The sequence below is a fragment of the Gasterosteus aculeatus genome, chromosome 4 (assembly GCF_964276395.1).
Source record: "Gasterosteus aculeatus chromosome 4, fGasAcu3.hap1.1, whole genome shotgun sequence".
NCBI classification, from domain to species: Eukaryota; Metazoa; Chordata; class Actinopteri; order Perciformes; family Gasterosteidae; genus Gasterosteus; species Gasterosteus aculeatus.
Window position 1 is genome coordinate 12168498 of NC_135691.1, and position 15392 is coordinate 12183889.

A 15392-nucleotide genomic window follows, 5' to 3' on the forward strand; every position below is an offset into this window, starting at 1 on the left:
CTGAAACTGTATTATTTAACAAAGTAATACCCCCTCCCTCCCGGCCTCCTGATGTTGTTTCTACAGAGAAACCATTAAGAAAAGGCCAGTAGGTTTATGTGTATAATTTGTGCGCTGCCGGCTGAGAGCGGGTTTTGAAAAGCTATGTTCCCTCTCCTTCCTGCTGTCGGCATCCTGTTTGGGCCCCGCTGTTGCTATGGTAAACGCACCTGTGCATCTAAAGTAGTTTTTGGCAGAGGCACACACTCTAAATCCATTCAAAAACAGCTGGACGAGTCAAGTAACCATTTGCTATGTTGCTAATGCTGGATCTCTGTCACTTGGATGCGCTCAGATTTTTCTTTACATACTGTTCCCTATAACTGTACATCTCCCCAATTTTGACTCTCTTTGACGCACATTTAATTCCTCATTTTGTTTTCTCCTAAAGTAGAGGTTTATTGTCGCGTCAATGACGGACATATAATAGACTTGTGGTTATACAAGCCTGGTAAAAGCAGTCTCTGCTCAATAAGTATCTGTTTAGGTGCAAAAATTGAGTTTTAGAATGTTCTCAGCGTGACAAAATATCTGATAACGAGGCCAAAAAGACACGCCGTTACAGTTGAGCGTCACTGACGGTCTATTGGTAGAGACCCGTTGGTACACGTGCCAAGTTGTAAAGTCTACATGAGGCCCACTTTTGACAAGAGTTTTCGTCTTTTTCATGTGAGAACTGCTGCGTTTGAAAGCTGCTTTACAGCATTTATGGACTGCTGGCAGTTCAGCCACTTTCATAATGTATCCAATGATTTGGCTTAAGGAGAGAACGGATTCTTCCACTGTACATACTTTCACTGAATATACTCACACTGTACATGTATTTTGTGCACTTTTTTATAATTCATTCTTTAATTAGGAATTCTTACTATGGTAAATGTCATGGGTGTTGGATAACTTGTGTGTGTTCTAATTATAAGATGTTTTTTTGTCTCTGACACATTTTTTGCTTTAACAGTCAGCTGAAGCTCAGACTTTCAGCTCTGAGCTGGTTTTACATTAATGGCACATTTTCAGACCCTTTGTTAAATAAAAGGCTTCCTTTTTTCTCTGCACTAAAGAGTCAAGAAAGCAGATGATTGGGACCGAAGCTGCTGAGATTCTTTGGTCTAAACTGCGAGCCCAGGGCTTATCCTCAGCCTTAAATACCCTGCTCCATTATTACATCTAAACACACTCGCACTCTGATGCAAAAAACAAAATGACTTGCCAAATTTTACCCCTCAAGAAAAATCCCGCTGCTCTCTATTTCTTCGTAAGCGGGGTGAGAAATCCAGAGCCGGCCCACCCGGCGTCTCTGACTTTCTCTCCTGCCTCGCCGTAAAGTGATCGGCTTCACCACGGCGCTCCATCAGGATGACAATCGCCCAGGTCAGCTTACCTTCAGTCATTAGTGCTGCCTCATGACACACTCACACACTCATACACACACACACATTTAGCACTCACACACACACATTTAGCACACTGCTGAAGAAGATGGACCAGACCACCCCAGAGCCATTGCTGGTGGGGATTACCGGGGTATCCCAGAATGCACTGGGCTCAAATGAGAGCATCTGTCCTGTCATTTGACCTGCAGCTCCACTGAACCGATACCAGTCGGCAGTCTAAAGTGCTCCACACATTATCTACTGGCTCAGTGGAGTGAAGCGTCCATTCCCTGCAGTTTAAATGTTAATGCCAGAGCTCACTGTCAACTCTTAAGTATTTTTTACCCCACACAGTGTGATGAACACTAATCAGCTTTCCCAATTGAACCTATTGGAGGGGGGGGGCGCACCAGATCGGTTTGGACTCGTACGTGTGATCACAACAATTCAATGCAGCTTCCTGTGCCGGTGGCTTTAAGCAACCTGCTCACCTACGTCTGCAGAAAAGAACACGACTGATGCCAACAGACTCTTGTTTGTGCTGTTACACTCTAATTAGACGTTTTGGGGCGGCAGCCCAGCGGCTGCTGCTTGGCTGTTTGTTCAGGGTGGCCTGGTTCTGTCCTCACGTAGTGTGATGCAGGGGAAACATAAACATGTGTCAATGAGGAGCAGAATCGCGTTCGAGTGTGAAGCTCTGTGGACATGTCTGCTCCCGCCTGTTTTAGCCGCATTATTTTTAACTACCTCTCCGTAGCTGTAAGACCTAAAAATAAAGTTTTTTTTTTTTTTTTTGCAGCTCAGATCCCAATTCTAGGGATCAGTTTCACTCAGTCTGGTATTTACCACTGCTTGTTTTCTGGATTGTTATTCATTTTTTCCCCTCCTTTTTAAATACCAGAGACTTTTAGTTTACATTATCACACTAATTGTCTGAATGAGATGAAAGGGGCAGGGGAGGAAAGCACAGGTCCTCGGTGAATTGGCCCGTGTGGAGGTTAATGATGCAACTTCTGTATGACGTTGTTTCCAGATTGCAAAGTTTCAGCTTAATGTACGGCCGAGTTGAGACAAAGAAAAGCAAACGTGCTGCAAGGAGATATATTTAAACATGTTTGTGTGAGCAGAGCCTGCTCTAGCTCCCCTAATTTTACTCAGGTATTGTTTTTCAATAACACTGTAGTCATGGAAGCTGGAGCTCTGAGAAAAAGAAGACGTCATTTGTTTATCGTTTCATGTGGCTGAATTCTATTCCTTTTTTCTTAGGTACATCTAATCCCCTTACAGAGACGCCTCAGGTTTTTATCCAAACATTACGGATGAGATGAAGTTTTTGTATTCTGGTCTTGACCTATTTCTATTGTTCGCCTCAATGTCAATGCAGGTGTACACATGCTAACTGATGCCCATTTATTCCAACATGAAGCTGAAAGTGCTACCTGCTGATGGATGCAGAATTAAAATCTTCTTGCTCCTCAAACCAAAGTATGTATAATATTGGTGGTTCAAGCAGATTGTTTTTTCACTGCTGGTCTCACTGGGAAAGACTTAAGAGATCAGTTACGGTTGTCCTAGTGGCCCAGATGTTAAGACACATCTACTCTGATTGCATCATCCTGATTTGGGGATCTTTGTTGTCATATCTCTGCTCTTGACCTTTCTTATTTCTTCAGGAATTTATTTTCAATGGAACTATTGAAGCGAACGTTAAATCAGATTTGAGTTGGGTCTCTTAAGTTTTCCACGTAAAAGGTTTATGGACGTCTCAGGTAGGGCTGTTACAGCGCTGGTTGAGTCTGGTTGCTATGATACCAAATATCCGGTGCAGTAAAAATGTTGGCCACGGGAAAGATGGATTACTTGCTGTGGAGGAACTAAGGGCTCAAACGTGTAGTGTGAGAGAGGCGGACCTTGTTGATGTTTACAAATTTTACTAATTGAGTTTGTCAGCACTTTAAGATTTTGGACGTAACGGTGATTCTTTTTGTTCTTTGTCCTGTGTGACAATTGGAGTTTTACCCAAAGGTGTTTTAATAATTCATGAAGTCTTGGTATTGAAACATTTTTCTTTCTGTAATCATTCAACCTGCTCATACATTAAGAAATCAATTTGCGGCTTCAGAATGGGTGACATCACAATAACTACGGCCGCTTCTTGGCTCCATTCTACTCTTTAAACACACCGTGACTCTTTCTTATTCTTTTTTTTTCTGCTGCAGGACCCCTTCCTGGCCGAGCTGCTGCAGAATAATAAGGACCAGATCGTGTGTTACCATGAACACGAATCCCTGCTGGACCACAAGGAGGAAGAAGCCCTGAGCGAGGAGGATCGCAAGGCAGCCTGGGCCGAGTATGAAGCCGAGAAAAAGGTAAGCGAGGAGCAGCGCACAGACGTGCATGCCGTGCAAATCAAAGGCACACACGTGCAGGCCTTACCCCTCCTGTCCGTCACTCTCCAAGTCAGTGACATCAAAGGGCAAGGTGAGCTAAGCGAGGCTCCCCTGTTATTTGTGTGTGTGTGTGTGTGTGTGTGTGTGTGTGTGTGTGTGTGTGTGTGTGTGTGTGAGAGATCTGTACAATCACTTAAAAAAGGCTGATGACAGGGCTCCACCCAGATACGTGCTATACAATTTCCTGAGAGGTTATCTGAACGCCGTTGGTGTACGTCCTAGATTCTAATTCACCCTAATGATTATTTTTGCACCCTTTAACGCACTCCCTCCTCTCCCCGCGGTGCGCTTTAAGAGGCTTTTTCCCTCAGAGCTCATCTGCTTTTCAATAGAACAGAGGGCTCCCACTCCCCATGGAAGAAAACTGTGGCGCTGAGGTGTAATCTAAGATTTCCATTGCGTTTGCATCACTTCAAATGTACATTTTCTGATGTACCGCTGGTGCACGGACGATGCGCTGTTCAGCATCAGCGTTGTAACTGGAAAGTAACCCGGCCTCTGTTAATGTCTTCACAACTTGAGGGTTGGCTGGCAGTGGCCAGGAAATGCTATTTGTATGGATTCCAGATTTGCCAAAAACCAAACTGAACCCAGGAGCCCTCTTCCTCACTAGGATGACTTCAGCTTGGTACACAGCGTAGAGAGGCTCATGTCCTAAATTTAGGGTTTTCGAAATTAAGTGAGGTCTCGATTTTGTGTCTGTCTGAAATCCGCAGAGAATCTGATGATTCAGCTTAAGTCCAAGTTGCTGCTTATTCATTGCAAACCCAAAAATATGTGTGTTGTGTGTTTTAGTCTTGCACACCTGTCTATCTGACCACGTCCAACCATCCCCCTCGGGCCCCCAAGAGACACACACACACAAAGCCCTGCATACCGGATGCACAGATTACAGGGCACAGGACAACCATCTGCAGCAGAGGCTCAATTACACACAAACATTGGCATCCTGCTGGCCTCTACTGGGACAGGACTCTTTACTTCAGGTTGAGGGGCGTCTCAGGTCGGACACAGCAGCGGCACACAGTCCCTCCTTTCTCGTGTCCTCGCTGGCGTCCTAACACCTGCCTAATTAAAATGCACTAATCCTGGATTCCCCCTCTGTCGCTGTCCTTCATCTCTCAGGGTGTGTTTGTGAGGAACAACTACCAGCCCGGATACCCCCAGATGGACATGGGCTACTTCAACTTCAACATGGCGGCTTTGGCCGCCATGACCAACCAGCAGCTGGAGGTAAGTAATGAGCTCCACATGCCCCCTCTCCCGCCTCGCTCCTCTCCCCCTACGGCATGGCGCCCCAAATTCCTCAGTCCCAACTGCTAATTGTGACAACAGTCTCTGGACCGGCGTTCCCGGCTCTGCCCCGCTCCTTCGACCAACATTTCGTACTACCCGATGTCTGGGGCAGCGGCTATTTACATACGGCGGCACATCTGAATGATGAAAGGGACAAAGCTTCAGATCGATTTTAAAAAGGATGAATGTTGAAACAAATAATATTTATATATATATTTTTTTATGAATCCGTTGCGTTTGCTGAAAGTGAAAAAAAAGCTAACCTTCATTTGTCTGCAGGACCTTATAAACCAGGGACGACAGAAAGTCATCGAAGCGACAACGTCTCTGAAGACTCTAGCACGCGAGTCACCGGAAGACACGATCGCCAGACTGGTGAGTGTCTAAAGAAGACATGCGTCTTAACCTTTTCTCTGCCCGGTTTCCTGTGTGCGAGTGCGGCAATGAATAGTTGCGCCGGTGGTTTAAGGTTAACTCCCATGGGGCATTTCCTCTCACCCCACAGTGGAAGGAGAACCCAGCACTCACAGAGAGTCAGGTCCAGTCCATGGCGATAGGCCACCAGGCCAGCGTGGAGCAGGAGATCAAGCGCAGGGAGGCCGTGTACAGAGAAGTGCTCACCCGGCAGCAGACGGTAAGGAGCCTCCTAGTGGCGGCTGCCTCGTGCGCCAGCGAGGTTGTTGTGAAAACCTCAACCTCAATATTTAGGGATGTTTAAAGGCGACGATTAATTATGTTTAGTCGGACATACGACTTTAACCGTCTGTGTGTTTGTTCCCGCCCAGCTGATGATGTACGTCCAGAAGCTGATCACCAACAGGAAGGTGCAGGAGCAGCAGCTCGCCATGGCCAACCAGGCAAACTACCTGAACCAGCTGGCCATGCAGAACGGCATGATGGGAAGTGGCGGGATCAGTCAGATGGACCTGGTGGGGCTTTACCAGCAGCTCCACGGCCTTGGCTCGCATCAAGGCATGGGCAAGAATCCTGGGCCCTCTAAGGGGCTGTAGGGTCAGATGAGCTCCTCCTGAACTCGGCGCCCCCCTCCTCCACTCAGTGACAAACGCACTGTGACACCACCGCTCAGAGCTCAAAGCCGTCTGGTGCAGCAAGCAGAGGGTGGGGTAGTTTTGAGACCAGGCTGCTGTCCGCTGGGGCCTGAAGCTGGCTATGCTCTCAGTTCTTTATCCCGTAGTTCAGAGAGAGAAGGTGGAATATAATCCACGAATGACTGAAAGGAGTAAATTAGGCATTTCAACAGGAAATAAATGTATATACCGCCTTAATGTTATTCAAGTTCTATGTCTTCATTTTTCATGTATTTAAAGACAAACACGTTCAACCCCCAATGCTTTTAAGCATTGTAATGTTTTTCTCTTAAAAGAGGGTCGTTTTTGATTTAAATGGAGTTTTTTTTATACTCTTTTAAATGCCTAAGTAAACCAGAGTGGGACCAGTGTCGGTGTCGTGACGGGACTCGCTGATGTAACGCTTTTTAATGATTAGCCCCAGTAGATTCCCTCACCAATATGTAATAAAGCAGGCAGCTGATGGCGCTGCTAGGTCCTGCTCCTTCTGGGGATTAGAAGAAATTGGTAAGACAACAAAAGCAGAAAAAAATGGCCTTATATTCATTTCCTAAAAAAAAAAAAAGAAAGAAAAAAAAAAGATTTGTTCAGAATCTTTTCTATTACGCTTTTAAGTCTTTACATTAGTTGTCACTGAACATGGTTAAAAAAAAAAATGCTTGTGTTGTTCAAAACTGCCTGCCCGGTTCCGGTGATCTTTTTGTGACATCATTCTCATTGTCACGTGTTGTCTAGCATAGCACTGTGCGTCCTGTTCATTGCTTATGTCCCACTTGTGTTGATCCCAAGTCTGGGTGAGTGACCGGGTCTCACAAAGCGGAGCCACTTCAGCCAGATGTCAAAGGGCCCAAATTTATTTCCTTTTTCTAAATGTGTTTAGTTAAACTTGGCATTGTGTAACGCGGTGGATTCGATGGCGTGAAGAAGGAAATCTGATTCCATATCTGGTTGATTTGTTTCCTCTGCTTTGTGAGAAATGCCTTCTGGACGTTGGTCTCAGCAGGCATGCGCCCGGACTATCTGTATTCTACTTTGGCACATTTTTGCTTCTAAACGCTTAAACAGGTGTAGCTGTTAATCCAGAGGAATATGTACATTTCTCACAATGACATGTTGGCTCCTGTGTTTGCACAAGGTGTATTTCATAAATGTAAAGAAACCTTTTTGCCCTCCTCTAAGAATGTTCTTGTGTTAGCAAATACACCAACATTTATTTGCCATGAATCTGATCTGCTATTATCTTGATAAGTATTTAATATAACATTTAATAAAGTGACCAAAAGGATGAGCAGCTCCTGTGTTTGAGTCCTCTTTGTATTTCATGCCTTCCTCTCCTCTGACTGGATTTATTGATGGGAATGTTGGTCAGAGATTCATTCTGGTTATCAAAACGAAACTTGTACCTGTAAAGCACACATCGGTGAAACGCCTGACCTGTGGTGAACTGTGCAAGTATTGGTAGTTAGGGTCGAAAAATGAGAGAGAATCAGGGCTGTTGTAGTTTAGTATTTTTGATATTGGTCCCACTAATGTGATTTATTAAAGAATTGGGGCCCAGATGCGTTGTGAGAAGGAAATTTGGACGGTAAAATGGAAATTTCAGAGTGGGACGCTATACAAGATGGCCAGCTTAATTTTGCCTTCCAACAAAAGCAGGTGAGCCGTTTCCCCAGCTTTCAGTCTTATGCTAAACTAAGCTGAGCGGACTGGCTCCAGCTTCAAAAGCGTACGGACCGGAGAGTAATATTGATCTTCTCAATCGATTCCCTTTAAGAAGGTAATCCATGTTTCCCCGAATGAAAAGCTCTTAACAGTTGGAGGTAAGATGCATCCTGAGCCGGCGTCCCTGCATTTCACACCCTCGCCCACCGCACGTGGTGCCTTTTGTCCCACTCGCTTCTCCCTGCCATCTTTCATCTATTCCCCACCCCGCCTCTCCCGGTATTGTTTTCATTTCTCAATCTGCCAGGGTTTTCTCCCTGCATGTCTTTGACTTTTCCATTCCCTCCCCCGGGGGAGCTCGCTCTCACAGCTTACAGATATCTGCCAGTGGAGAAACATTACAACTATTGCAGATGTTGAAATGTCGACCCCATCCGCTCTCGGGGCCTAGATTACCACCACTCCGGGTCTGGAGGCACAAATCACTGCTTGGTTCTCTGTGCAGCTGTTCCTGTCCGTCGGAAAGCGCGTGGACGTCGCTACGGCGGCGTCTGTGAGGCCCCTGCAACGAACAACCAATCACTGCCCTGGATCCAGGCTGATGCGTAAAGACGATTAGGAGCCGGGATCCAGTTGCATAAGGAATTTGATTTTGTACGGTGGATGTAGGCGCGCCGAGACCCTCTGCAGACAGAGAGCCTGTGCACGTCCCTGGGAAAAAATATCTGCTGTATCTTTTTACCTCCATTTGTTTCAGACCGCAGGACAAAAAGCAATGCGTTTTTTGCTTTAAGGTGTTTTGATAATGAGCGTGCAGCATAATGGCCTCACATTGATTCATTGTAAAGATAATCAGCAAAAGTTAAATGCTTTTAATCCAGACAAAGGAAAGTTTAACTGGGTCTGTTCATTATCAGGTGAAAACCAAAAAACTCAAAGTGGAACTCGAGGATCGATTGCATTTTAATTTGTCTTCAGGGGACCACGGATGTCTTTGGGAGACTTTATCAAATATTCCAGTCCAAAGCCTTGTCCTCCTTCTAGCGTGGCTGAAAACCACAGTAAAGAAATTTACAACATTCAAATAGATTCTTTATCTGTTTTTAATATGGACATCATATTTATATCCAAGCAAAAATAGTCTCTCACAATGTGTTCTCAATAGCAGGACAATTTTATTGTCATGTTCATTGCAGTTTTGTTTTTTTGGTGTAATTTCAGTAGAATCTACAGTCCAGATAACTTCAAGTTCATTACAAAATAAAGTCTTTGCAATAAATAAATATATAGATTTATATTTATACTTTATACGTAGAAAATAAATATATATCGTACATCTCATAAATAAGGCCGCCGTATGTACACCTCAGCTGCTTGCATCTTTAGTAATGTTCCTGATAACATTACAAGTCACCACCCTCTGAAAAAGCACATCACATGACTTTACAACCACATTCAGAGAAGTGCTTTTGTCCCGATCTCAATCGCTTGTTTTAGCGCACAATTCCACCACGACGCTGCTTGATATTTTATCTAAATGTGATGGTTGATGTCGTTAGACTGATGACTAGAAGAGAGGCCGAGTGTGTGCCTACAGCTGCGACGGGGATGTGCAGTTAGTGCTCTTTCATCCCTCGGACAGTCTTCTTAAGAGACTTTATTCCCCTCTTTCATTTTTTATTATTAAGTCAACTTAATAAAACTACAGTTGCGTCTCACAAACATTATTCTTCCTTAGTACCTGACTGTCTCCCATCCGTCTCACTTTCTGACCATTGACCTTGTGCCGTGCGTGGAAAAAATGTACAATGTGAAATCTGCCGTTTTGGTCTCGTAAAAATTCATCCATTCCCCTCCTCCCTCCTCCCTCCACCCGGCAAGTTGGTGCTGCTCAAACACATTTCTCGTTGCGTTTCACTTCAGTATGAAAGCGTTTACCTCTAAAAAGTGGTAGTTGACCAAGCGTGGAAACTCATTTTCATGACCGCAGCGAGGCAGGCAGGCCTCCCCCATCTGTGTCCATGCAGTGGTTTTACCAGATAACCCCCCTGTCCCCCCCAGACATCCAGGAACATGCACGATGTTTGTGTCAGTGCTTGGCAGTGGGCTGAGGCCCAATCCGAGTGACCTCAGGGGGGAGTCGAGGGTAAACAGTCTGTGACGCGTCCGAAATATATTCACCCCCACCCTTATTTTTATTATTTTTTTTAATTTCCGTCCCTCTGGATGTAGTAACCAGTTCGTCCGCCGTAAGCACTGGTCACCTGTACTGGAATAGTTCCCTGTACGCCTGGGGGATCTTTTCGATCTCCACCGGCCTCGGCAGGAAGTGGGTGAGTTTCTGGTGCTTCTTAGTCCTGTTGCCCTCCCTGGGCGAGCCGTCCTTGTTGAGTGCCACGTAGTACAAGCGTCCCGTGTCCGTGTGCTTGTACAGAGTGGAAGCGTAGGTGTTGTACCAGTTCTCCTCAAACTGCTCCCTGAACACGCATTCCGCCGTCAGCTTCTTCTGCAGGAGAGAAAACCACACGCCCGTCATTTGCACTGAAGCACTGACAAAATATTAAGCGGGAAAAAGTAGGAAAATTTGCAACGGAGACGTGATTTTTACAGACGAAACAATGCAGCTGAGAATGAAACTCGTGGAAGCTTCATTAGGCCACGTGCTCGTAGTCACATGTCGCATCCCTCGGACGGAGCAACCTGCCGTGGTGCGTGGAGAATCATTCCCTTCCCAACAACACAGCGCGCACACACACACACAGCAGCAGTTATCACAGATTCTAGTGTTCCCTGACAGAGCAGCGTGAGCTATGGCAGCGGGTTCAGCAGGTGAGAGGCTGCTGGGTGAGTGAGTGCGTGAGAACAATAAGAGGCAGCCGCGCTCGGGCCGCTTCTCCTGCCAAGACCAGTCAGTCATGCAGCGAAGAGGGGTTGAACCTCCGAACCAGAGGCCAAACGTGGACCCCTTTCCAAGGTGTTGCGCTCTCCCTTTTTTACCCCCTTGGACTTTTTTTTCTCCTTCTTTTTCTCCTAGTAGGATGTGGCTCTTACTACTACACGGCGATACTCACCATCGTTTTTTTGGCGTTTTTTAAAAATGTTTTATTCCTGCAGCAAATTTGTGTTGATAAGCTGTCAGGCTCTGCTTGGCTGCGACTATGTGGTGAAGCTGTTGTCTGTAAACACAACCCTGCAGGCACATGACCGGGCCAGCTCCCTCCTAACACACACACACACACACACACACACACACACACACACACACACACACACACACACACACACCCTCGTTGGATCAAAAGCTTGTCAAAGTCTGGCGGTTGTGGGACGGAAGCACCCTTCTACCTGTTTCCCTCCCCCTTCCACCTTCTGGCCTCTCAGCTCCAGACGGATGAGTCTGGAGCCCCTCCCCCTCTCTCCTCCCCATCAGTCAGGTGACTCAGTTAGGTGTGCAATTACCCCCATCCCCACAAATCACAGACTCCCACCATCAACCCCCACCCCCCCCCCCCCTCCCCATCCTCCAGCCCCCAGGGTCAAAGCCCCAGGATGCCAGACTCTGATAGCGCGCGGTAACAATATCTGCACTTTTAACATAATGGATGTGCTTAAAAAGTAGCCTCTGTTCGAAATGTGCAGAGCCAGGGGGGGAGTCGGGGCCTCGAGGGGCCCTCGGGTAATGCCCTGGGACACCTGATCCAGGTGACCCTCACATACTTCCCCTTCATTGTCTTCATCTCTTCCCTTTCCTCTCACCCCGTCTCCAGATAGCAACCACCAAGTGACAGAAAGTCGACAAGGACAACATGGGAAGCACACGATATTCTCTCTGTGCTCAACACCAGTCCAGCTGTGCACGGAGAGATAATCTCCGGTCGATTCACCCACAGCACACATCTCCAAACATTCCTGTCTCCACTTTAGGGAAATATGTAAATATTTCTGCCTATCTCAAAACTAAATGAAGAAGTCGGTTCTCTCTCCAAAGCTGCTGAATGTGTTTCCTTGAATCCCTTCACATGAATAACCAGTAAACCGGGCTTCTCCTTTTTTCTTTTTTTTTTTGATCATTCTTTATGGAATCTTTTCTCTTCATGGATTTTCCTGTACATATGTACGCCGCAGACAGAGAGTGTGAGACTCTGTAAAACTATCGTACTTGTTGTGTCTCACTGTGGTTTTCCCATCTGCTGCGTACGGGGAACCGTGATAACAAAACGGACTCTCAGATTACTGCAGAAAACCTATTTCTGATAGCTGGGCGCTGACGTATGTTGTCGAGTGGCTGTAAAACAAGTCTCATGTGTAGGGGGGGCCGACTTGTTGTGAATGAGAACCCGGCCTGCATGGTGAGGGTGGGGTTGTATATGAGAGGAGGGGGTTGTTGTTTTTTTTGTTTGACTCACCGACCCATAGAGCTCTCCTTTCTCACTCATGCCGAGGTAGAGTCCAACGTCCACCCCTCTGATGCTGACCAGGCCCACAGCCAGACTGATGAACTCCAGGATACCTGAGAGGTCAAGCACACACAGTACCAACAACAGAAAACGGTTAGGAAAGCCCTCCTCAGCAACAAGTAGCCCCCATTTATGTGAAGAAGGCAAAATATGCATCTGGTCTTGGGAGCTTTATCTTTTTGGGACCTTGGGGACCAATATTTCACAGCAATGTGGCTGTTTAGTCACTGGTATTCCTATATGTTAAAACAGCTTCAGCTAAAACAGCTACCAATTGCTGTTTGAAGGTTAATAGATAACATATTATGTCATTGTTCACAGCAGAGAAGACACATGCATGCATCAAGTAAAGATTTATTTGATTTACTTGCTGTTCTTAAAAACTTCAATTCTAAAAGGGTTGTTTAATGATACAACCCGTCTTTGGGACGTCGTTTAATGATGTCTACAACCCGTCTTTGGAACGTCTCAGTGGTTACCAACACTTACTGAGGAAGTGGTTGTTTTGGGGGCTGCTGACTCACTGGAAGTTACAGTAAAGTGAACATGTGTCCGTTCAAAGGCAGGGACACAACCAGTAAAATGAAACGCTATTGGCTGTTATGATGCAGGGTTAGTCAGAGGATCCAGCTGTGCCGGCTGGCAGAGGCCAGCATGCAGCCACCTGGTCCCCATCTCCCCGACCTGATGTGATGCCAGAGGATGACAGAGAAGATCCCTCTAATTTTATTTTTCTTCTTCTCTTTTTGGGATGAAGAGTGTGTTTTACGTCTCTCTAATCAAAGCCACGTCTTCCTTGCAGCTCTGACGAAGACCTTGCATTTGAAAACTAAGTGAAGGCAGAAACAAACACGCGGACCACCCATCCCTGTAAACCGGCTTGTTTTGGCTCAAGTCTGAACGTCAACTCTCTCCTGAATTCCACATTGGCCATGCTTTCATTTGGGGTTATTCGACTCTCTCCGCAGCAGGCGAGCCGGCCTGCACCTGTGAGATGCCTGCATGGATGTGGGGCGAGAGACATGTGCGTGTCTGCACCCCCCCCTCTCCACCACTGACCTCGTCGTGTTTATCATTCTCCGCCGTGCTCCATTTACATTAATGTTACCAAATCTTTGGATCTGGACGCGCTCTAGTTGTTTGCGCTCTGAGAAAGACACCTGCCCCCCCCCCCCCTCACACCCTCCCTCTGCGCAGTGGGGATTGTCAGAGGAAAAAAAGGTGCGTGGCTCTGCTGTCCTGCGCCAGGTGACAGTGACGCACGCATGAGTATTCGCTGGGGATGTGCGATGGGAAACACGCCTCTTAATGAAACCCACTTCACCCTGTGCAGCCTGAACGGTTCCTTAAGAAACTCTGATCTTTTGTCAAATGATAATAAAGTGTTTGATAAGTCGGGGGTTTGGTTAATTTGTGGGAATAACACTACACTGCTGATGGAGACGGACAAATTGTGTGACAATCGCATGCGTAAAAAGGAAAGTGAAAAAATGCGCATAAAAAATAGCCTCACCAAATCTGCTGTGGTCCTGCCTTGTCCCGTGCACGGTCCCATTGGGGAATATCTCCAGCTGAAAGCCGGTCCTGCAGTAGAGCTGCCGTCGCCTCAGGATCCCTTTCAGGTGCCCGAAATCCGTCGGCGACCCCCGCTGCAGCCTCCCTTCAATCTGCCCCAGCCGCTCGTTCAGGCCCACTGGAGACTCCGGTACAGGCATAGTCCCGAGTGCAGGAAAGCTTTGTAAATCCAAGTCGAGCGTCCCCAGAAAACTTCCGACCTCTGGCATCGTTTGCACAGCTGTCAAATTAAGCGACGGCATTTGAAATGTTCGGTGATTAAAGGAAGGGAGAGAAAAGTTTACACGAGTCCAACGCGTAAAAGCCGGCGCACGGTTGCTGCTCCAAGACAGCGAGGCAGCGTCCCTTCACTTTATCGCACGTCCTTTGCTATAATCATCAGTTTGATATCTCTGTTTATCAGATGGAGAGACTCTATTATATACATACTCCCCACGCATTCTCACATTGGATATTCAAACACAAGCCACGCCTGGCTGGCATCCCTTCTCGCGCGCATCAGTTTCTTCACTGGATGTGTGCTTTGAGTCCAGCTTTCACCGCCGATGACGCCGCCGTCTGCTCCTGTCACTGCTCCCGCAGAATGCCGCGTCTCTCCTCCCCAACGGAGGCAATCCGAGTCCAGCAGTGTCTCCTCACAGCTTCTGCGCTTCTGTTTGCGCTCGGACGCTGTCCGATAAAAGCGCGTCGCCTCCTCCTCCCTCCATCGGGAAACTCTGCGAGCAGCTTTCAAAATGCGCCGCAGAAGAAGAAGCAACTCGCTAAAAACCCCGACGGGCCGCCGACACAAAGCCGAACAGTGACATTACGCTTATCTTAAACTGTGACGACCAGTTGACCACGAAGGAAATCCGTAATTGGCTCTGACTGATTTTTTTGGGTCACGCCGTATGTTCTGTAGGAAATACAGGGGGGGGGGGGGGCACAAAAAGATCAGAATACACTTTGCATTTTCAAAGAGCACAAGTATCAATGCCAACCACTGGACGTTTTCCTGCATTTCTCTCCAGCGCCTTGCTGGAAGCAGGTGCTTCCTCGCCCTTCTGCACAACGTTTGCAATGTGCTGCAGTTTAACCACTTGTAGGCTACTGGCGGGGGGGGGGGGGGGGGGGGGGTGTTAATGGCGTTAAGGATCAAATCTAACTGCTACAGATGCTGCAGGAACTTTTGTATTCATCAGGGAATCATTTTAGATCCTAAACCTTTAACCTTTAAAAACATCTTCCATAAAACCCATCAACGCGACTGCGCTCTGTGCAAAGGAACAATTGAGCTGCTGCTTAAATTATGCTACTGGGTCAAACAGAAGGACCTGTTCAAAAAAGATAAGATAAATAAAGATATTCAGATGAGCTCTGTTTCTGTTAGCTATCTGTGAGCCGCTGAGAGTATGCAGTCTGTGGTTGGAGGGCAACAGGTGTGGTGTCAGTTTAGATGGAAAAATAGAATCT

At 46.8% G+C, this 15392-nt stretch overlaps 2 protein-coding genes across 2 annotated transcripts in view; one reads left to right on the plus strand and one right to left on the minus strand.

Moving 5' to 3' along the window:
* The window catches only part of atrx (ATRX chromatin remodeler), a 25062-nt gene extending 17525 nt beyond the window's left edge, over window positions 1-7537 (plus strand). The window contains exons 30-34 of the mRNA XM_078102257.1: window positions 3632-3781; window positions 4988-5095; window positions 5438-5533; window positions 5664-5792; window positions 5944-7537. Coding sequence (XP_077958383.1) covers window positions 3632-3781; window positions 4988-5095; window positions 5438-5533; window positions 5664-5792; window positions 5944-6168 — 708 coding nt within the window. The 3' untranslated portion in view covers window positions 6169-7537. The remainder of the gene's footprint in view (window positions 1-3631; window positions 3782-4987; window positions 5096-5437; window positions 5534-5663; window positions 5793-5943) is intronic.
* On the minus strand, window positions 6665-15020 carry fgf16 (fibroblast growth factor 16). Its single transcript, XM_078102258.1, has 3 exons — window positions 13879-15020; window positions 12315-12418; window positions 6665-10414 (listed from the first exon to the last, which is right to left on the minus strand). The coding sequence occupies exons 1-3, from the start codon at window positions 14180-14182 to the stop codon at window positions 10169-10171; spliced, it is 654 nt and encodes a 217-aa protein (XP_077958384.1). The 5' UTR covers window positions 14183-15020; the 3' UTR covers window positions 6665-10168.
* Between the last annotated feature and the right edge of the window lie 372 nt (window positions 15021-15392).